The 22,500-nt window shown below is 47.5% G+C and overlaps 2 protein-coding genes and 1 long non-coding RNA gene across 3 annotated transcripts in view; 2 read left to right on the top strand and 1 right to left on the bottom strand.

Annotated features, from left to right (window-relative positions):
* LOC135812385 (nucleoside diphosphate kinase homolog 7-like) overlaps positions 1-6,002 on the top strand; it is an 11,925-nt gene extending 5,923 nt beyond the window's left edge. Inside the window, exons 4-5 of the mRNA XM_065325760.1 lie at positions 578-685; positions 5,979-6,002. Coding sequence (XP_065181832.1) covers positions 578-685; positions 5,979-6,002 — 132 coding nt within the window. The remainder of the gene's footprint in view (positions 1-577; positions 686-5,978) is intronic.
* A 1,285-nt stretch (positions 6,003-7,287) lies between these two features.
* Positions 7,288-22,500, top strand: part of LOC135811202 (uncharacterized) — a 191,971-nt gene continuing 176,758 nt past the window's right edge. Inside the window, exon 1 of the long non-coding RNA XR_010552560.1 lies at positions 7,288-7,824. This is a non-coding gene — a long non-coding RNA (uncharacterized LOC135811202). The remainder of the gene's footprint in view (positions 7,825-22,500) is intronic.
* The window catches only part of LOC135811198 (mitogen-activated protein kinase kinase kinase 7-like), a 139,468-nt gene continuing 129,421 nt past the window's right edge, over positions 12,454-22,500 (bottom strand). The window contains exon 12 of the mRNA XM_065324391.1: positions 12,454-13,517. Coding sequence (XP_065180463.1) covers positions 13,377-13,517 — 141 coding nt within the window. The 3' untranslated portion in view covers positions 12,454-13,376. The remainder of the gene's footprint in view (positions 13,518-22,500) is intronic.

The following is a 22,500-nucleotide window of genomic DNA, read 5'->3' on the forward strand; positions in this document are numbered from 1 at the left end:
CCCTAGCTAATCATGTACTATTCCCTAGCTGGTGGTATGCTGTTGTTGTTTGGGCTAGGGTTCAACTCATCAATTTCCTATCATTTGCTCTACTACATCCAGGGGATCGTGCTATAGTTCAAATAGTCCTTGATCAGTCCAGCCATGCAGTAGCCTGTCATACTTTTGAGTTTGAAAGGTTATTTCTCCAACTCTACCAGCATCAGTGTTGCTGCTGTAGCTGCTATTACTCCCACTGCACATGCTTCAGTGCTGCTGCTGTAGCTGCTATGGCTTCTGCGACTGCACCATTGCGGTAGCTGCTACTACTTTTTAGACGTCTTACTGTACATATCCCAGAAACGGCGAAAGTTGCTTTCTCTTCTTATTCTTGATTGTGTGTTTGTGCTCACAATAATATTATAAACATAACATATGTGTGTGTGTGTGTGTCTGTGTGGTTGTGTGTGTGTGTGTTTGTGTGTGTGTGTGCGTGCGTGCGTGCATGCGTACGTGTGGTATGTGATTGCACAATTGTGTACACGTGTGTACGTGTATGTGTATGTGTACGTTTATCATCTGTTCTGTTGTTCAACAGGAGATAGCTCGTCACTTGCGTCCCAGCACGTTGCGTGCAAAATATGGACACAACAAATTGAAGAATGGTGTTCACTGCACTGATCTAGCTGATGACGGTATGCAGCAGGTGAGAGGAGCTCTATCTCATGCTGGTATGGTGTCCTGCAGGTATGGTGTCATGCTGGTATGGTGTCAAGCTGGTATGGTTTCATGCTGGTATGGTGTCATGCTGGTCTCGTGTCATGCTGGTATGGTCTGGTCAAGGCTTTCCCCAAATCGGCCGGCCGCAAAATTCTCCGTAAACAAGACTTACCGAAAAATGTATAAGGTTTTAGCCGATTTTGGAGGGTTCCTTTGAGAATCGCCGAAAATCTACCAAATGTTGTTGCAAAGTGAGTTTACGAACGAATGATATTGCTGCAAGCATGACCGCTCGAGCTCTCTATGGCAGTACTTGTAAACTAGTGCGTTGAGGTCGTGTGACTCGTGTCCTTTGAACTCCTCCCAAACAAACATTAGCCATTAGGAAGATCATTACTAGTAAAAAACTAGAATTTCTTTTCCCCAGTGTCTCACCACTCTTGTAGCCAGTATGCCCACAATTCTTCTGGCCGATTTTCCAAAATATTCCAATTTTGTAGCCGATTTTCGAACAATCGGCTGATTTTCAGCCGAATCTGATGTATTTTTGAACCGAGCGAACAGCCAAATAGGCGAACAATATCCGGGCCGATTTGGGGAAAGCCTAGTCTGGTCTTATGCTGGTCTGATCTCATTCCGGTCTGGTCTCATTCCGGTCTGGTCTCATTCCGGTCTGGTCTCATTCCGGTCTGGTCTCATTCCGGTCTGGTCTTATTCTGGTCTGATCTCATTCCGGTTTGGTCTCATTCCGGTCTGGTCTTATTCTGGTCTGATCTCATTCCGGTCTGGTCTTATTCTGGTCTGGTCTTATTCCGGTCTGGTCTCATTCCGGTCTGATCTCATTCTGGTCTGGTCTCATTCCGGTCTGATCTTATTCCGGTCTGGTCTCATTCCGGTCTGGTCTCATTCCGGTCTGGTTTCATTCCGGTCTGGTCTTATTCCGGTCTGATCTCATTCCGGTCTGGTCTCATTCCGGTCTGGTCTCATTCCGGTCTGGCCTCATTCCTGTCTGGTCTCATTCCTGTCTGGTCTCATTCCGGTCCGGTCTCATTCCGGTCTGGTCTTATTCTGGTCTGTTCTCATTCCGGTCTGGTCTTATTGGGGTCTGGTCTTATTCCGGTCCGGTCTCATTCCGGTCTGGTCTCATTCCGGTCTGGTCTCATTCCGGTCTGGTCTTATTCTGGTCTGGTCTTATTCCGGTCTGGTCTCATTCCGGTCTGGTCTTATTCTGGTCTGGTCTTATTCCGGTCTGGTCTCAATCCAGAATCCGTGAAGAGCTAGAGCCGTTTTGACTGATACGAGGTCGAATACGGAATTGTCATGATGAAGTAGCGATGAAGTAGCGGCTAAACGTCGCGTACAGGCGTGTACCCTAGTGGAGCTCGTAGGCCTATGCCGAGTTTGGCCGCTCCTTCACCATGATCGTCGTAGGGGCATGCAGAACTAGAAACGTACGGAAGCAAGATAGCAACCACAACATTCTTAGGCTACCAGCTTATCTTTGAAAGGCTGCAAAAAACAACTCGTAGATCTCAAAAACAAAACATTCGACCGCCGTTTGCGGAGTCTCGCAAAACGTTTGCCAGATTCCCGAGTGCATGCACGCACAATTGTTTGCTACTCTCATTCCGGAATGACCGAACAAATACAACCTTATTCTGGTCTGGTCTCATTCTGGTTTTGGTCTTATTCCGGTTTTGGTCTCACTTCGGCTTTGGTCCTATTCTGGTCTGGTCTCATTCTCACGCTAATCTTGGAGTTCATAGGGAATGTCAGTGAGGAACGTTTAGGAACAGAACATATGTCATATTCCCATAACTCCTTTTCATATCTTGTCTGCCTATCTAGACAAACCCTTTGTCTGCGGTGTGGGTCTACCCCTGAGAATGCTGCAATGTTCAGATGTGCCTGTATATGTGGAAGCCGCATCTGCATTTCTCACACAATATCTCTTAGGGCCCGGTCCCACATGCACTTGAGAGTTGCGGATCTGCTGCAGCGGTGTCGCAACAGCGTGTATCACCATGGAAACTGCGAGTAGCGGAACTTCCGCCATGGCGGAAAGTTTAAATCCGCTACTCCAAAATTTTTGGAGCATATACTCTCCTGTGGAAGTTCCGCTCCTGCGGCACCCGGCCATAGTGAGCGATTTGTGTTGTTCGATTTAATTTTTCGGTCATGAAGTGGACACTTGGACTTGAGTCAGAGCAGCTACGGCTGCAGTTGTACACGTCATGTATGTTGAGGTCGAGACTCGTTTGGCCAAGGGATGAAGAGAGATACGGAGCGGTATAGGTGGATAGCCGAGAAGCTGATGCTGAAACCGACGGCTGCGGCGTCGGCCAAAGACCAAATCGCGGACCCGTGAGCAGCCAAGCATGGCCATCATGTAAAACCACGCAGGGGGACCACTGTGATGTAGGTCTGGCAAGAGCAATTCTAGTATCTATAGCAGGTATCGTCGATGTGCTGCTCAACAAGTTCGTACTAGTATTCAGCAACGACAATGTCGCTGCGTTCTCCATAGCCTTGTGACAACGTCTCGCCAATCGACCTCTACCCAACGGAAAATCCATTCTTTCAGATTATACAGAACAAAGACTCAAAGTCAACAATACCGAACCCACGACATGTAGCTAATGGTAATGCTTGATACTCAACTGAACAAAAACAACGATCTGTCCAACACCTAGCATCTACATCATCAGTACATCAGTGCTGCGTTGATGTGTCCACAAAGGACGAAACAGTTCTGTCCACAGACACAGTACTGTACTGAGTGACTGTACAGACTCAGTATCAGTATACAGTACGTGCACGCGTACTTCCAAGTGAAAGCATGCTTGAGTTGCAGGAGAGCTGCACTGAATTTTTTGGAAGTCAGAGAGGCGCGCTCGCTTCGGTCACCGTGCACGCGTGATCATGGGAGACCACGCAAGCATTTTGTCGCAGGAGAGGTGCGACACCACTCCCGCAAAACCTTGTCGCACCAGCGGATCCGCCACTGCATGTGGGACCGGGCCCTTATGGTATTCTGTCTTAACTCTCCTTCCCGTCGAGAATGGAATTGTTCCTGTTGCACACTCGGTAGAGCATGCTTGTCTTAATCTCATGGTCGTGGATCTGAGGACCATGTTGTCGTTGCTCTTGTACAACTGCTTCTTTCGCTGCTCTCCGACTCACACTCCAAGCAGCAGTTGTGACTGTTAGGAGACTTCAGAAAGAGAGCTAAGATGACGAAGGAATGAAATGTACAAAGTGCCCTGGGGTGCATTGCTAGACATTGTGTGTGCTCTTGCGTGTGTGTGTGCGTGTGTGCGTGTGTGTGTGTGTGTGTGTGTGTGCACGCACGCACGTGCGCATGTGTGTGCGTGTGTATGTGTGTGTGTATGGGTGTGTTCGTGCATGTGTGTATGTGTGTGCGTCCTGTGATCGCAGGTTCCATATTTTCCTCTACTAAATTCATTCCTCTAGGTTGAGTACTTCTTCAAGATTCTCCGGTAACTACGGAAACAGACAAGACTTCAGTGAAGGTTACAGTGCATCCTGAGTAATCGGCGTCACAATGCATTTTCGTTGATGTGTCTTCTGTAACCGCTGGAATGAACATTCAGCCACCGTTGCAGCAATGTGTTGAGAGATGCAAAGGCGAGGTTTGATGAGCTGATTTCGATGTGATATTAATCCTGAAACATAATGCAATGCCATAGTAAATGACTGTCGTTGAATTCATTCCTTTTCGCTTTCATTATAAGAACGGAATTTATCTGTCTGTTTGAACCACACATATACTATGTATGCGTGGTGTCTGCGGGCTCTGTGATGTCATGATGTTATGGTGTCATGATGTCATGTTTTGATGTCATGATGTCATGATGTTATGATGTCATGATGTTATGGTGTCATGATGTTATGATGTCATGATGTCATGATGTTACGGTGCCATGATGTCATAATGTTATGATGTTATGATACCATGATGTCATGATGTTATGATGTCATGATGTTACGGTGTCATGATGTCATGATAGATCATCTTTGTCTTATGTCAGTACAAAATGGCAATCATGTGCAGGCTCTGTGCATTCGTTGTGAGTTATCTGATCCAGCTGCAGGGTGTGCATTTGTGTTTATTCATTACAGTGTTACACACTGCATGTATAGTATGTATGCTGCAGTTGATAGTTTTGTATTGATAGTACACATTATCATGTATGGCATGTATGCTGCAGTTGATAGTTTTGTATTGATAGTACACATTATCATGCATAGCATGTATGCTGCAGTTGATAGTTTTGTATTGATAGTACACATTATCATGTATGGTATGTATGCTGCAGTTGATAGTTTTGTATTGATAGTACACATTATCATGTATGGTATGTATGCTGCAGTTGATAGTTTTGTATTGATAGTACACATTATCATGTATAGCATGTATGCTGCAGTTGATAGTTTTGTATTGATAGTACACATTATCATGTATGGCATGTATGCTGCAGTTGATAGTTTTGTATTGATAGTACACATTATCATGTATGGCATGTATGCTGCAGTTGATAGTTTTGTATTGATAGTACACATTATCATGTATGGCATGTATGCTGCAGTTGATAGTTTTGTATTGATAGTACACATTATCATGTATAGCATGTATGCTGCAGTTGATAGTTTTGTATTGATAGTACACATTATCATGCATAGCATGTATGCTGCAGTTGATAGTTTTGTATTGATAGTACACATTATCATGCATAGCATGTATGCTGCAGTTGATAGTTTTGTATTGATAGTACACACTGCAGGTATAGCATGTATGCTGCAGTTGATAGTTTTGTATTGATAGTACACATTATCATGTATAGCTTGTATGCTGCAGTTGATAGTTTTGTATTGATAGTACACATTATCATGCATAGCATGTATGCTGCAGTTGATAGTTTTGTATTGATAGTACACATTATCATGTAAAGCATGTATGCTGCAGTTGATAGTTTTGTATTGATAGTACACATTATCATGCATAGCATGTATGCTGCAGTTGATAGTTTTGTATTGATAGTACACATTATCATGTAAAGCATGTATGCTGCAGTTGATAGTTTTGTATTGATAGTACACATTATCATGACATCGTATAGTTCTCATGCTATCTACAATGTAGCTAGTAGTAATAGGCTACATGAGTGTAGCTAGTAGAATTTGAGTATTTCACTCCTGCTCTTGTAGCAGTTGAGCACTCTCGTGTGGGGTAGTGCATTTGCTGTTTGCATTATCAGGAGCTCACTGACTTGTCAGTTTGAGCACTCTGGCAAGGTACACCCGGGTCTCTGGCTTTGGAAAATATATTTTTCATTGCTGTCAGGTTCAGCCTCATTTTCTCTGTGCTGCACTGATGAGTCGACAACTTGAAGAACGAAACAGTTCTGTCCGCAGCTTGAGTACTGTAGAATATATTATTTTACTAGGGAACTCCCAACAGGCGTTGCCTGTTTACTGGGAACCCTGGCAACGACTTGGTGCTTGTGACAAACGCAGAGATGGGCTTAGCTAGACTCCTAAGTCCTATTGTGTACGTAGCTACCCGGATTTCACTTGTATCAAGTGAAGATTGCTCTTAGCCAGTATTGCTACGTAGCTATGATGGTCACGGGTTGACTGGTTCTTAGCCAGTATTGCTACATAGCTATGATGGTCACGGGTTGACTGGTTCTTAGCCAGTATTGCTACATAGCTATGATGGTCACGGGGTGACTGGTTCTTAGCCAGTATTGCTACATAGCTATGATGGTCACGGGTTGACTGGTTCTTAGCCAGTATTGCTACATAGCTATGATGGTCACGGGTTGACTGGTTCTTAGCCAGTATTGCTACATAGCTATGATGGTCACGGGTTGACTGGTTCTTAGCCAGTATTGCTACATAGCTATGATGGTCACGGGTTGACTGGTTCTTAGCCAGTATTGCTACATAGCTATGATGGTCACGGGTTGACTGGTTCTTAGCCAGTATTGCTACATAGCTATGATGGTCACGGGTTGACTGGTTCTTAGCCAGTATTGGTACATAGCTATGATGGTCACGGGTTGACTGCTTCTTTCTTACATGCAGATGTACATGTATATAAAAAAACTTACCATCTCCAAAGCAGCAGCAGAGATATGGAGTGGGTGAAATAATACCAAGCTACAAAGGAGAGAGTGACAACAGCCATGCCAGGGACAAAGAATTGGGCGTCATGAATATTTGCGCCAGGCCTCGTTACATGGCCCCTGCACCTCATACACACATACACACGCGTGCACACAAACACACACGCACGCTCGCGCGCACACACACACACACTGTTCATTGCTCTCGAACGGTGGCGCTACTTCATTGATCAGGTCGATCTGATGCCCCTACAGGGCCCTACTCTAGCCTAGGCTAGCCGTGTCAGAACTGTACGTGCGCGTGCGTTACTTGTCAGTCAGGGCGAGATACGTGTAGTGCAGGGGATTCAAGGGATTTCCCCGTGTCCGCACCCGCAAGGACCAGTACTGTACATTTACCTGCTACTGTGCTAGTGCTACATGTAGTACACGTACCGTGAAAGTAATCGTATTGTATGTCTGCGCTAGGATCGAAATACGAGAGTCGATAGAAACTACTTGCCGAGACCACAAGTTTCGATTCCTTATAGAGCATTTTCGATAGAATTGTGTCCGTATCAGTGAAAGTCGATGCGTTCCTGGAAATGCGAACTGATTGAGTTTCATGTTCTCTTTTCTGCAGCAGAATATTTCAGTGGCTTTTTCAGAACTTCATTCTAGTGGCGACAGTTTGCCTTTGCTGTATGGCAAGAACCCGGAACACAAGTTTATTGCAGATCTACTGCAGGGCTTGTTCCTCGGGTTTATTGCAGATCTACTGCAGGGCTTGTTCCTCGGGTTCATTGCAGATCTACTGCAGGGTTTGTTCCGCTGCCACTGGCGCTGCTGCTGCTGCTGCTGTCAGTGGATGTACAGTCAGTTATGTAACTGTTGGAGAGCCAGAGAGACTAAGCTTCAAGAGAGGACATGCGATGATGGTACAGAGAACACGGATTGTCAAGTGCACCATGCAGTGAAGTGACTGCACAACACGGTAAGAAACGAAGGGTGTATGTACGTGACGCTGACAGTCACAGGCACACGTAGACTGCTCAATAATTTGGTAATGCTAGAACGAGGGAACGTTCAAAGAAAATGCTGCGTGTTTGGAGATAGCGGTTGGATTATGTACAAGATTAGTACAACTGGACAGATAATTCGCCCAGGTAGACCTACCCAGGTACCCAGGAACCCAGGAACTGTTTACCAGTCAAACTTCGTATCTGAACACGTTTTACAAGGAAACGTGAATGTTACACTGTCACATAACTGCATGACTTGAGTGCCCCTCGAACAAACATAGAGAGGGGGGGGGGGGGGGGAGGAGAGCTGGTCTTCGCAAACCGGAGCACTGAAATCAGTTTTGAAATAAAGTGATGAAAAAAAAACGGAAATAAATTGAAACAGAACATGCACTGCATCATACAAAACCTACTAGTATGCTACAGTTGCTGTGCTCACTGAAATCCGACCCAAAGTACAAAGCTGGCGGCCTGGAGCAGTTCCTATCACAGTTAACATCATTGCATCTGCACATGTACTGTATCTTTACATGTATACGTCCAGCCACATTCCTGCCACTTCCAGGCAACCAAGGCCGGTGCAGGTGTACGTCCAGCCACATTCGTGCCACTTCCAGGCAACCAAGGCCGGTGCAGGTGTACGTCCAGCCACATTCTTGCCTCTTCCAGGCAACCAAGGCTGGTGCAGGTGTACGTCCAGCCACATTCGTGCCACTTCCAGGCAACCAAGGCCGGGGCAGGTGTACGTCCAGCCACATTCATGCCACTTCCAGGCAACCAAGGCCGGTGCAGGTGTACCTCCAGCCACATTCCTGCCACTTCCAGGCAACCAAGGCCGGTGCAGGTGTACGTCCAGCCACATTCGTGCCACTTCCAGGCAACCAAGGCCGGTGCAGGTGTACGTCCAGCCACATTCTTGCCTCTTCCAGGCAACCAAGGCTGGTGCAGGTGTACGTCCAGCCACATTCGTGCCACTTCCAGGCAACCAAGGCCGGGGCAGGTGTACGTCCAGCCACATTCATGCCACTTCCAGGCAACCAAGGCCGGTGCAGGTGTACGTCCAGCCGCATTCGTGCCATCTCCATTCAACCAAGGCCGGTGCAGGTGTACGTCCAGCCGCATTCTTGCCACTTCCAGGCAAACAAGGGCGGTGCAGGTTGAGGGTGCCAGCTTAGCACTTTGGGTCAGATTTCAGTTAAGCGCAACTGTACATGTATGTAGCATACGAATACACCCGAGGTCGTGGCTTAATAATAATAATGGAGACAACACTGGACACTGTAACGCTAAATCACGTACGTATCGACCACCGGGCTGCATGTCCGCTACTAATACATGCTCGCACATGACATTGCTTGTCTGTGCCCCGCTCTCTCATGTAGGCAGGCCGTTGTAATGATGGGTTGGATTTAGTACACCGCGCAATACACAACAAGTAAAATACGGTACCAATTTGTCAAGGCTATCGGCGGAGATGGAGGGGGGAGGGGAGGGGTTCGGCCACCTGTTGGAAAAAACGAGTTTAGCAAACATTCGTGCTTCACCCAAAACAAATTGGCATGGCGATTACTACAAGAACAAGTGGAATACCAATAAACTGTCAACGATGGTTAAGGCGTGCGGTAGGTTGCGTAGATGGAAAAGCTGCAAAAACAAACTCGCACTGCAAAAGCAAACTCGAGCTGCAAAAGCAAACTCACACTGTAAAAGCAAACTAGTACTGCAAAAGCAGACTCGCGCTGTAAAAGCAAACTCGCGCTGCAACAGTGAGACAGCCTGTCACAATACAGTTTCTGTGCTCCCTACCGTGTGTCAAGCTCTGCCTTATAAGGGCATTGTGCAGCCGTTGTGGATTCGTCCAGGCCTGATACGGGGATGGCAGCAGCAGCCAGTGGCAGTGCTGCGCCCCGAGGTGGCAGCAGCAGTGGTGGCACCAGCGCTACTGGACAAGCTCCCAAGGCCGAGACGCTGTACTACTTTTGTAATGAGCCCGGGCACATCCGCCGGAACTGCCCGAAGCGGACTGCCAGCCGAGGAACAATGCAGTGTGTGTTCTGCGATAGGACCGGGCACATGAAAAAAGACTGCTTTCAGCGGAAGAAGTGGCTGGAGGCGCAGTCGGCGAACGGCGTGTCAGCAGCATCTGTGGGCGGCGCAGACAAGGTGCTCTGCCTGCAGAATCAAGCATGCGGCGGGCTACCACGCATATACACAGATGTCTCGTCTCCGGGCGGAAGTTGCTATCGAGCAACTGCTATCGTGGATACTGGTTCCACCCGCACGCTTGTTTCTCGTGCTTTGCTCGCGCACATGCCTGATGTGCAGTTGTCTCGTGCCGACAGCGAGTCAACCATCCTCGCGTTGGACGGTAAGCCCCTTGATGTACTAGGCTCGGCGCAGCTGCAGTTCCACCGCAATGATGGGCCGGTGCGCATACCCCGCACATGTGTCGATGTACTTGTCGTTCCGAATTTATCGGTGGTGGCTGCTGATGTGTTGCTAGGCAACGACCTTGTTGCACAGTGCGGTGGCGTCAGCGTGTCATATGACGACGACGGCAGTATGAGTCACGTAGTTTTCGGCGAGCAACTGCCTGCTGCTGCTGCAGCCGCTGGTCCGGTCACTTCACCTGATGCTGCTATTGCTGACACCGCGTCCAAGCTGTCGCGTCATGTTTCTGTGTCACAGGATGGTGATGACGTTGTGCTAAGTGTCGACGACGGTGAAGCTCGCTGGGTACCTAGTAAGCAGTGCTGGGTGATGTCATGGCGTTGGAAAGAGGACACTGCTCCTGTGTCTACAATTGGCAGCGGCATTACTGAGTACGGCCGGAAGCACCTCTCGCCACAGCAGGAGGAAAGGTTTACTGCAGCGGTCGATGAGTGGGTTGCCAATGGTTGGCTCATTGAGCATCACCCGGAGGTGCATGGAAAGCCAGCCTGTGTTCTGCCCCTGATGGCGGTTGAGCAAGAGCACAAGCTTTCAACTCCTGTTCGGCCCGTGTTGGACTACCGCCACCTGAACCGGCAACTTGTGTCGCACCCAGGCAATGACTCTCCTGTGTGTGCGGAATCCCTGCGATCATGGCGTAGCCGTGAAGACGAGCACGAGCTGTTAGACATCAGGAAGGCATATTTGCAAGTGCATGTTCGGGATGACTTGCTGCGTTATCAAGTCGTCGTCTGGCAAGACAAGACCTACGTAATGACCCGCATGGGTTTCGGCCTGTCTGTGGCCCCCAAGGTCATGGACATCATTGTCAAGTATGTGACCCGCGACATGCCAGAAGTCGACAATTATGTGGATGACGTGATTGTCCCCAAGCCTCTGTGTAGTGCTGTGTCTGCCCGCCTCGCTGCGTACGGCCTGCCCACGAAGCCTGCGGAGGATGTCAGTTCTGCTCGAGTGCTGGGTCTCCAGCTGTTTACCAGAGCGGATAATGAGTTACGTTGGCGCAGACGTGATGGTGTGCAGCTCAAGGTGGCTGATGAGATTACCCGACGGGAAGTATTCAGCTGGTGCGGGCGATTAACCAGCCACTATCCCGTCTGTTCCTGCTGTAGTTGCTATTACTCTAAGTGCCATTCACACGGCTGTAACATTGTTGCTATTACACTAAGTGCCATTCACACGGCTGTAGCATTGCTGCTATTACTCTAAGTATCATTCACATGGCTATAGAATTGTTCCTATTACTCGAAGTGCCATTCACACGGCTGTAGCATTGTTGCCATTACTTTAAGTGTCATTCACACGGCTGTAGCATTGTTGCTATTACTCTAAGTGCCATTCACACGGCTGTAGCATTGTTGCTATTACTCTGAGTGCCATTACCACGGCTGTAGTATTGTTGCTATTACTCTAAGTGCCATTCACACGGCTGTAACATTATTGCTATCACTCTAAGTGTCATTCACACGGCTGTAGAATTGTTGCCATTACTCTAAGTGCCATTCACACGGCTGTAACATTGTTGCTATTACTCTAAGTGCCATTCACACGGCTGAAGCATTGTTGCTATTACTCAAAGTGTCATTCACACGGCCGTAACATGGTTGCTATTACTCTTAGGGCGCGTTCGAATTGTCTTCATCAACTGTTCAAACAAATTTTAGGAAGAGGTTAGTCGAAGTGTCCCATTAGAACGGTTTCTATCATTTTAGAGTTTTTCAGTGGAATTGTCATGGCGATGATGACGTCCGATCAGATCGACCATCTCCACGTACTAGGTGACGTGGCTGTAACATTGTTGCTATTACTCTAATTGCCATTCACACGGCTGTAGCATTGTTGCTATTACTCTAAGTGCCATTCACACGGCTGTAGCATTGTTGCTATTACTCTAAGTGTCATTCACACGGCTGTAACATTGTTGCTATTACTCTAATTGCCATTCACACGGCTGTAGCATTGTTGCTATTACTCTAATTGCCATTCACACGGCTGTAGCATTGTTGCTATTACTCTAAGTGCCATTCACACGGCTGTAACATTGTTGGTTATAGCTAAGACTGGTCATGAAACACAGAGCACCACGCATCATCATTGTAACTACTTCGAAGTAAGAGTTTCATGTCCATACTCCATAGGCAATCATCAGACAACTATCAATACTCCATCTCTTCAGATCAAACAAGGGTGAGCAGCAGGATTGAAAACGTTTTGAAACAATTCTAAAATATGGATATTAGCACTAAGCACCACAAAACACGATAGAAAGAAAATAGCACCTCAGACATTGTGCACATTCTTCATTGTATCCAAAAGTGACATAAAAAACGTTATGATGTATTGCGACACTTAGCAGCGAGACATGTTGCTGAAATACAATAGATTTTCAGAGAAAGGATAAAGAGCACCCAGCCAACACAATCAATAGAATCATCCTCTGCACATCGAGAATAGGATTGTAACAATGAGAGTGATCCAAGTACAATGTATATATACAACTCAGTGCAGGAGTTTATAAGCAAATGCATGCATACACACACGCATACACAAACATGCACACACACACACACACACACACACACACACACACACACACACACACACACACACACACACACACACATACACACGCATACACAAACACATTCATACCCCACACACACACACACACATATCCCACGTACATAGATAGTCACACACACAGACACAAACGAATGCACACACACACACATACACACACACACAAATGCACACACACATACACACATATGCAAGCACACATTCAATCATGCAAGTATGATAGACAGTAATTGGCAATGCTCATCAGTTCATCATCTTAATCAGGCATGTTGGAACTGCTACAGTCGGTCAGGACTTGGCTGGATCTACTGTTGGCCTGCCCAATACATGTTAACTACTGGCAAGGTTATGCATACTCGATGTGTCACACAAAAAACTGAAATACTAAAGTAAAGCCTGACCAAACAAAACTACTAATACTGGTCCTGTTCATGTTTCACAGCAGTGAGAAACATTAGTGTTGAACAAGAAACAAGATGCTCCAGGACAACAGTTAGAACATTGTGATACAGTGTGTGTCAAAGTTACTAACATACACAGTACCACTGGGTGATACTGCAATGCCGGCCGGACCAGAAAGACAACTGCTTGAACCGAAGGTAGCCACGTGAGAGAATGTGTCAGAAGTGAACACCTAACAGGGTATGACATTGGAAACACACACACACACACAACACACACATACACACACACATACACACACCGGCATACACACATTCACACATACACACACGCCCACACAAACACCCACCACATACATACAAAGTCATATACTTCAGAAGTACACATACATTACAATAAAATAGAATATACCCATCCAGAGATGATAGAAGATCCCGAAGGGACCAACAGTTATCAAGTCACGAGCAGAATCCGGTGAGGCACACAAGAACGCGAACGCGTCAACCCCCCCCCCCCCCCCCCGCACACGTACACAAATAGACACATAAAACACGCACCATGCACCCACATGCACTCATACACACTCACACACACACACACACACACACACACACACACACACACACACACACACACACTCACACACACCGTATTTTCTAGAGTATGGGTCACACTGGAGTATAAGCAGCAACCCCAATTGTTTTCCACAAAATGCAGACATCAACCCTACTAATTTATTACTGATCATCAGAGTATAAGCTGCAACCCACATTTTTGAGTGTATTTTGAGCGTTAGAAGTACGGCTTATACATGTACTCTGGAAAATACAGTATACACACAATGAGACAGATTTTATCAGTAAACTTTCTTGCTTTTCCAGAGTCAATCTTCATGATGCCCAGGGCCAGATCTTTTTTAATTTTCTTTATTGCAGTTCAGAGACCGTATGTGTGTGAGTGTGTGTGTGAGTGTGTGTGTGTGTGTATGTGTGTGTGTGTGTGCGTGTGTGTGTGTGTGTGTGTGTGTTTGAGCGATATTTTACTTTCTTGCAGGCCTAAAAATACAAACTTTATAAACCAAAACGATACTATTGGGAATTGGCCGAGATGTTAGGGGAGCGTTATCAATCAACTCCTGGAAGAATACAGCCACATCGATTGACTGGTTCCAAGCCATCGAGAGGAAGCCGGAGTGTGCATTCGTTTGTTTTGATGTGGAATATTATCCGTCGATTTCAGAAGATCTTATTCTGCGCTCTATCGAGTTTGCTGAACACCGGTATTAGCAAACAAGACAAAGACACCATTCTGCATTCGCGAAAGTCGCTATTATTCAGTGGAGACTATATTAGGATGAAGAAGAACGGAGAGGACTATTCGACGTGACAATGGGATGTTTCGACGGTGCCGAAGTATGCGAGCTACTTGGGACGTATGCACTGACTAAGATTGCACACAAAATCAACAGCAGAGACGTCGGATTGTAGCGTGATGACGGTCTAGCAGGGCTACGAGCCGTGACAGGCAGCGAAGCAGACCAAATGCGGAAGACAGTCTGCAAGATATTCAACAACCTCGGACTACGACTACACCGTTATGAAGGTTGTGAATTTTCTGGATGTGACACTGAACCTAGCAGACGGAACATATCGCCCGTATAGAAAACCGAACGATACACCGGTCTATGTCCACAGCCAAAGGAATCACCCATTATCAATCATCAAGCAAATACCGAAAGCTATTAGCAGGCGGCTAACCGATATTTCATCCAACCAAGACGCGTTCAGAGAAGCCGCACCGCTATACAAAAGTGGCTACAGCGCACTTAGGAACAGTGGATAAACCGAAGGACTAGAGTACTTGGAAGAGAGAGACAAGAATTCAAGCAAGGAAAAGAAAAAAAAACAGGCGGCGGAATATCATCTGGTACAGCCCGCCATTGAGCAAGACAGTAGCCACAAACATCGGACAGAGATTCCTGCGACTACTCGAAATACACATCCTCGCAGGATCTAGACTGCACAAGATCTTCAACCGGAATACAGTTAAAGTAAGCTATAGTTGTATGCCGAAAATGTCTGGAATGGTCAAGTCACACAACAACTCAGTTAAACGGAAGAGTGGAAACAACGACAGACAGCCCAAGGAAAGACGATGCAACTGCAGAGACAAAACACAGTAGCCAACGGAAGGCAACTGACAAATCAGCTCTATTGTGTATAAGGTAACCGTCCAAGTAACCGGAGAGTACAGACAGAAGGAGCAGATCGGTCTTACGGAGCCAGAATTCAAGAAGAGACACAGCAACCATCCACCATCATTCAGACTGGAGAGACATGAGAAGAGCACAGAACTATCAAAGTGTGTCTGGAACCTGAAGCGTCAAAACAGCGAGTACAGTCTTGGTTGGTCAGTTATCGCCCAGACTCCAGGTTACAGTAACATAACCAAGCGCTGTCCTCTGTGCTTAAGAGAGAACCTAGAGATCCTTCAGGTCGACAAGCGTGTCAACATCAACAAAAGATCGGAGCTAGTTAGCAAGTGCAGGTATGAAAATAAGTACTACCTCTCAAAATTCTCACCATCAGCCGTCACAAAACCTTTTCACTACCCACAATCGCAGGTGAGGTGCTGCTCATAATTACCCCATTGTTCTTCTTCTCGCCTCCCTCAGAAGAACATGTGGTTGCATGAGCCTAGGCCTAAAGCGTATTCTTTGTTTGCCCCTATTTTGCACCCCATCAACCAACTATCAGCCCAGATCAACCATTCGCGCTATGTTCCAAGCTTGCAGCCTATATCAATCTTATCTCCTGGAAATTGTAGTCAAGTTGCATTCTGATGATCGGTTAAAACCGTGAAACTCAGAGTTACAGCAGAAACGCTTTTGATTCCTCTCCAGTGTGTGTAAACCAAAGTATACGGTTTAGCCTCTGTTTTCTGTGCTGCGCTGGCAAGTCCAAAAGCTGTGTTTTTTGTTTTTTTTGTTTGTTTATTTAGAGTCGAAGAACAAACAGGCAAATTTGCCTAATTACATGATATCGACTAAAAAGGAGAATAAATTATAAAAGGCCAATGAAGGCAATGACACTGAGTAGAGTGGGTAGTAAAGTATTACTTTGCAAAAAGCCAGTTAGGCCAGTAAAGGAAATAATAATAATACAGCGGGCAGTGGCATTACTGAAAAGCAGCTTGTGCTGGGAGGGATCGCATGAATCGGTGGTACTGTGGGATTTTCCTGATGTCGGGCTGGAGCCTGTTCCACAGTGATACACATTGGAATGAGGCAGAATGTGTGCCAGCGGATGTCTTAGTGACTGGAAATTTAAGTGCTCGATTTCCCTGACTACGTGTAGCACGGCCGGCATTAAGAGGACTGAACATATCGGTAAGCAATGTGCTGCATTTACCCTGAAGGCAGCGCCAAGTGTAGCCAAGCAGCTTGTGGCAGTACATAACTTCTAGCGAGTGCAATCGTAATTTGCAATACAGCGGCGCAGATGGTGATGCATATGGAGCGTTGTAAACACAGCGGACTGCGCGCTTGAGTAGTCGCTCTAGGCGCTCGAGCTGATGTGAGGTGAGGCCAGCAGAGAAACAGTTGCTAGCATACAGGAAGTCAGGAAGGATCAGGGACTTCAGGTATGTGATGCGGCACGGGAGGGGCATGCAGCGCCTGTTTCTAAACAGGACAGCTATTTTACAGGCAGCTCGCTTGGCGATCTGGTTGACCATCGTGGTCCACTTTAGATCTTGGTCCATGTGGACACCAAGATACTTTGCGGATTCTACTTGTGCCAGTTGAACTCCAGAGCACATAACGCTGACACGAGGATTCACAGAACGATGGGCAGGGATGAACAAAATCTGGGTTTTACTCTCGTTTAGTACCAGGTTCCTGCTGGCAAGCCATCTGGCCAGGTGTGTAACTGCAGAAGACATACTGCGTTCCAGCTGATGTTTGTCCCTGCTACTAATATAGAGCATGATGTCATCTGCGAACTGAACTGTCCGCACACCATACGGTTGCACTTCAGCTGCCACACCACGGACATAGAGGACAAACAGCAGAGGACCAAGTACGGAACCCTGGGGCACACCACTGCTGGGCTGGAATACCTTGCTGTGCTGGTTCCCAATGACAACTCTTTGCTGCCGGTCACTTAAGTAGTCTGCCAGCCAATTCAGCGCACTTCCACCAACACCAACACTGAAGAGGTCGCGGATGAGGGTGCCATGTTGAACCTTGTCGAATGCCTTCGACATGTCAACAAAGGCGGCGCAAGTTGAGAGTCCGGAGTCTTTGGCATTGGCAAAGGCCTCCGATGCCATCACAACAGCATCCTCTGTTGAGTGCTGTTTCCGGAATCCGAACTGGCAATCTGGGTAGAGGCTGTGGGTGGTCAAGAATTCAGTGAGTTGCGAATGTACGATGCGCTCAAGGATCTTTGAGATAATCGGCAACAGAGAAACAGGCCTGAAATTGGTGGCCTTAGTAGGGTTGCCGCTCTTGTACACAGGGGTGATATTTGCAAGTTTCATGGATAGTGGAAATCTCCCTTCGGAAAGTGACTTGTTGAAGATGAGAGTTACTGATGGAGCTAAGAGGTCAGAGCATGCTGCTAGTACAAGAGCAGGTACGCCATCACTGCCCGTTGACTTTGTCGTATCTACACTGCTGAGCAACTTGCGTACACATGCGATGGATACTGTCTTGAAACAGCAGAGATCAGTACTTGCATGCGGACCAGAGGGGATGGACAGCACCTTTGGGCGAGCCGCATCGGTGACGATGTCCGCAAACACTTGTCCGATTTCATCCGGGGGGCATTGAGGAGCAGTGTGGGTCCGTGTTCTGCCTGATACCTGGTTAATCACTCTCCATGTTTGTCTTGGCTGACCTTCCGCATTGGCAAACTGATCCTGATAGTAGCAGGCCTTGAGTCGTCGGTTAAGCTGGTTCACATCACGTCTGGTCTGGCGGAAAGCTTCATGGTCCACAGGGTTGCAGGTGCGTAGCCATTTGCGGTGGGCCCGGTTTCGACTAGATATTGTGGCCAGCAGGTTTGCATCCATCCAAGGAACATGTTTGCGTGTTTTGGTGCGGCGGGTCCTCAAAGGAGCATGTTTGTCTAGGATATCCAGGAACTTCTGCAGCCATCGAGTCCACATCTCATCACACGATCCATCCAAGGAGCACAAGTTTGCAGCCACGAGGTCATTGCGAAACATTTCCATGTTGATGCCTCGGAGGTGCCGAGTCTGCGGTTGAGCACTCTGGGGTGCACAGTCAGCAGTGGTTGCCAGGGTAGAGATGACAGCCGAATGGTCACTAAATGATACTGGGGAGACAATGGTTGGGGCTCTGCACAGCAACGTACTAAATACTAAGTCCAGGGTGGTTTGTGATACCGTAATTCCGATTCTTGTGGCCTGACTCACACTTTGTGACAGTCCGAGGGTATTCGCGATGTCAGATAGATATGAGAGTTGACCACTCTGGCAGCTATAGTCAACATTGAAGTCACCACAGATTATCATATCCTTTGGCTCCCTCATTGCACGAGTGAACGTCGCTTCCAGGGCCTGCCAGTAAGACACTCGCATATGAGGTGGCCGATACAGACAGGCAATGAGACAAGGCTTCGGCTGGGCCTTCACCTCTACCCAGCAGCACTCAATATCCTGTGTGGCAAGATCTGGCCGGGGGTGGCATTTCAGTCCGACATCAGTGTATATACACACACCACCACCCAAGTTCCCGCAACGGTCTAGGCGATGTAGGGTGTAACCTGGTATGGACATTTCTGCTGTTGTAATTGTACCATCGAGCCAAGTTTCTGAGACAGCTATTACATTGGGCACACAAGTAGAGGCCAGTTGCATTAGATCCTGCAGCTTCTGGCGGAGGCTGCAGATGTTCAGGGACAGTACTTTCAACGTGGAATGTGAACTAGTCATGATCTAATAGATTGTTGGTGGTCTTTTCGCATCTCTTTAGCTGGCATGATAGTTGCATCAAACCTGGTCTCGGTCACAACAGCGATGTCTACATTGTGGTGCGTGACAGTGTGGACAAATTCTCCAAATTTGTTTGCTAAGCTAAAAGCATTAGTCACCAGGAGGCGCATTGACTGGGTCGAGGAGGTAGGTGGTGCTGTGGGTGTTACATTATAGTTATAGTTCTGCATTTTTTTTTTTTTTTTTTTTTTCAAGTCACGATTAGGCTCTGGCAAGCGGACTAAATCGTGAGCCTGGAGCTAGATTTGTTGGTTTCCGGGAATCCTTCTTTTTCCCCCCAGTTGCCAACTCTGGTGAGGACTCAGTGCTGGCATTCCTACCTCGTCGTTCAGGCGTGAACCAAGTGTGGATCGCTTCGGTGTTGATGTTTGATGCCACTTCTGATAGGAGTCGCTCTGTCCGTTCTAGATCTCGCTCTGCAATGTCTACTTCGACGTCCGCGAGGGGAGTTCTGGGGTGTGCTGTCATGCTTGACAGCGATCCCTGTGCGGACGACATGTCTGGCTCAGTATCTGTCAGGTTGTTCAGCGCTGAAGTAACCTCAGTAGTCCCCTCATCGACTTTCGTAGTTTTCAAATTCAAATCCGTTTCGAGCACTTCAGTGCTGACTGCGGGTTCTCCAACATTTGACCCCACAGGAGTTGCACTCGTACTACATCCAGTACTCGAGAGAGTACATGTACTCGGGCTGGTGCTGGGCCTTCTGCTGGAGCGTGCCGAGTCTGGCGACTCGTTTTGGACTCCGGTCTGTACGGTAAGTTCACCAGGTTGCCCTCCGACAGTTGCAGTTGCGCTTGTTCTGGTGTGCGCGGTTCGCTTGGCGTATGTCGTTCCTGTGGCGAGTTTGCAATCTGCAGCGATGTGTCCCGGCTGGGAGCATTTACGACAGGTTGCAGGCTGGCCTTCGTAGCGTACACGAAACAAGTTGTTCGTAGATGTTTTCACATACGACGGAATCTGCATGTTGGGGCGAAGACGACGGCCGCTAACACCCGGTAAATCATAGCGGCAGATGCAGCGCCTAACGGGGGGGGTGAGTGGATAAGTCTCGCAACCACTGGCACAAGTGCCGAGAACGACCCCATTAGCTGCATCCATGTACCCCTTGTGCCTGGCCACAAGTTCCCAGTTGACTGTGGGTAGGCGAAGCGGATACCAGTGGCAATGGCGAGCCCTGACTTCGTCTTGACAAATCCATGGCGAAGAGGCCCAACGGCCGATCCAAAGACACCCAGGCTTTCGATGATAACGTCGTCCTGGACCCAGATAGGCACATCGTGAATTTGGATTTCCACGGAATCAGGCACCAGTTGAGTGACGCGCACTTCCACTGACATGAGATGGAAACCGTTTCGGCAAAGTCGTGACAGAGTGTCTCGGGAATGAAACGTGGCCTTGCAGCTCAAGTTACTGGTCAGCTGCACGGATATCAGGTCCGAGTAGCCATGTTCAATCAGGGCCTCAGCAACTTCGAGGGTTTTCGTGTGCAGTGGAACGTGGAAAGTCCCCGTGTTTCTCTTTAGAACTTTCGGAGAGACCGAATTCCAACTGCGATTTTCACCGGACGTGGGCATTTGGAACGCTCTAACTATCTACTACCTAATTTTAAACTATCCAGCCCCTACCCTGCTCCAGACCGGCCTGCTGCCGGCTGGCTCCTACAAAACCTGCGAAAAACTACGGAGCTCAAAAAAAAGCTAACTGCACTGCATTCCACAAATTACTTGGATTGTTTACATGAGGCGTTTCAGTCAAGAGTCAAGTTTCAACCCACCATGAACACAGATTGACTGGAGCGTTAACAAGCCGCATTGTGCTTGATCCGGGTTGAAATTTCAAACGGGGTGGATTTCAACCCTCCCCTCGGGGGACGATTGAAATCTAGAAATCTTACTACAGTACTTCTGTGCGTATCTCGCGCCAAGTTTGAACAGCACTGCACCGGAACATTTTACGCGAATGCTTTCACGTGACTATATAGGACTCTAGAAGTGGACTTTTGGCGGCATATCAGTATTTGACGGGAGTCAACTGTCTTGATGTGAACACCCACATATTTTTCCCTTGTACAGACTTTCAACCCGGGTTGAAAATTCTCAGGTAAAACAAGCCTACGGGCCAAAAAATTCTGCCCGCAGATTGAGTATCGGATTTTCTGGGGTGTTCCGCATTTTGAAATGCATACAAAAACTGCAAAATCACCCCTGCGGCTAAGACTGGGAATGCTAGGAATGACTACCAGCGCTACAGCACTCTATGCATGCATGGTGTTGTTCAGCTACTCTTCATGTACTGCAGACCATCATTATACTGGTGCAAAGCTCATCATTGTATATGTTGCCAGTTCTGAGTGAATGGCAAAGTAGACAATTTTGTAGAACTTCGGTCATGCCTCTCAACCTTTTAACCATTTTATGGTTTATGCTGATAATCATCTTAACGTTAAGTTGCCAAATCATTCAAAATCTGACGGGCGGGTGGCTTATACAGCGGATGACAATACAAATACAGATAGTGGACCCGAAAAGGCCGGTGCGGCTTAGAGTCCAGTGAGCCAACACACCGTAAAATTCGGTATTTTGCTCCTACTCTTGTACTGTCGTGGACATGGAAATCCGGTCACACGTCTAGCGGCCCCAGGGCGCTGGCCATTCAGCCGTGGATAAGCAGTACACACATGCATTACATGTACATGTACATGTTGATGTATATGCACTGCAGTGACCAGTGCACTGCAGTGACCAGTGCACTGCAGTGCACTGGTCACTGCAGTGCACTGGTCACTGCAGTGCACTGGTCACTGCAGTGCACTGGTCACTGCAGTGCACTGGTCACTGCAGTACACTGGTCACTGCAGTGCACTGGTCACATCAGATCAACATGACTGTTGTACACAACGTTCTGTACGCATTGAGGACGCCGGCCCAGGTCAATCCACTGGGTTTCCATGTCCAGAACAGTAGTAGGTGAGTAATTTCGTGCGGGATAGTGCCTTTGCTGTTTGCCTGCGTTATGCACAGCTCACTGATGTGTCAGTTTGAGCACTCTGGTAACCTGTTTTTGGGCCTTATTTAAATCTGGCTATGGAAAATATTTTTTCATTGCTACATGTATCAGGTTCAGCCACATTTTCCCTTCCACAAAGGACCACAGAGGATGCTGTCCACAGATTGAGGTTATCCGAATACTACTAT

Source organism: Sycon ciliatum, chromosome 3, assembly GCF_964019385.1.
Source record: "Sycon ciliatum chromosome 3, ocSycCili1.1, whole genome shotgun sequence".
Taxonomy (NCBI): domain Eukaryota; kingdom Metazoa; phylum Porifera; class Calcarea; order Leucosolenida; family Sycettidae; genus Sycon; species Sycon ciliatum.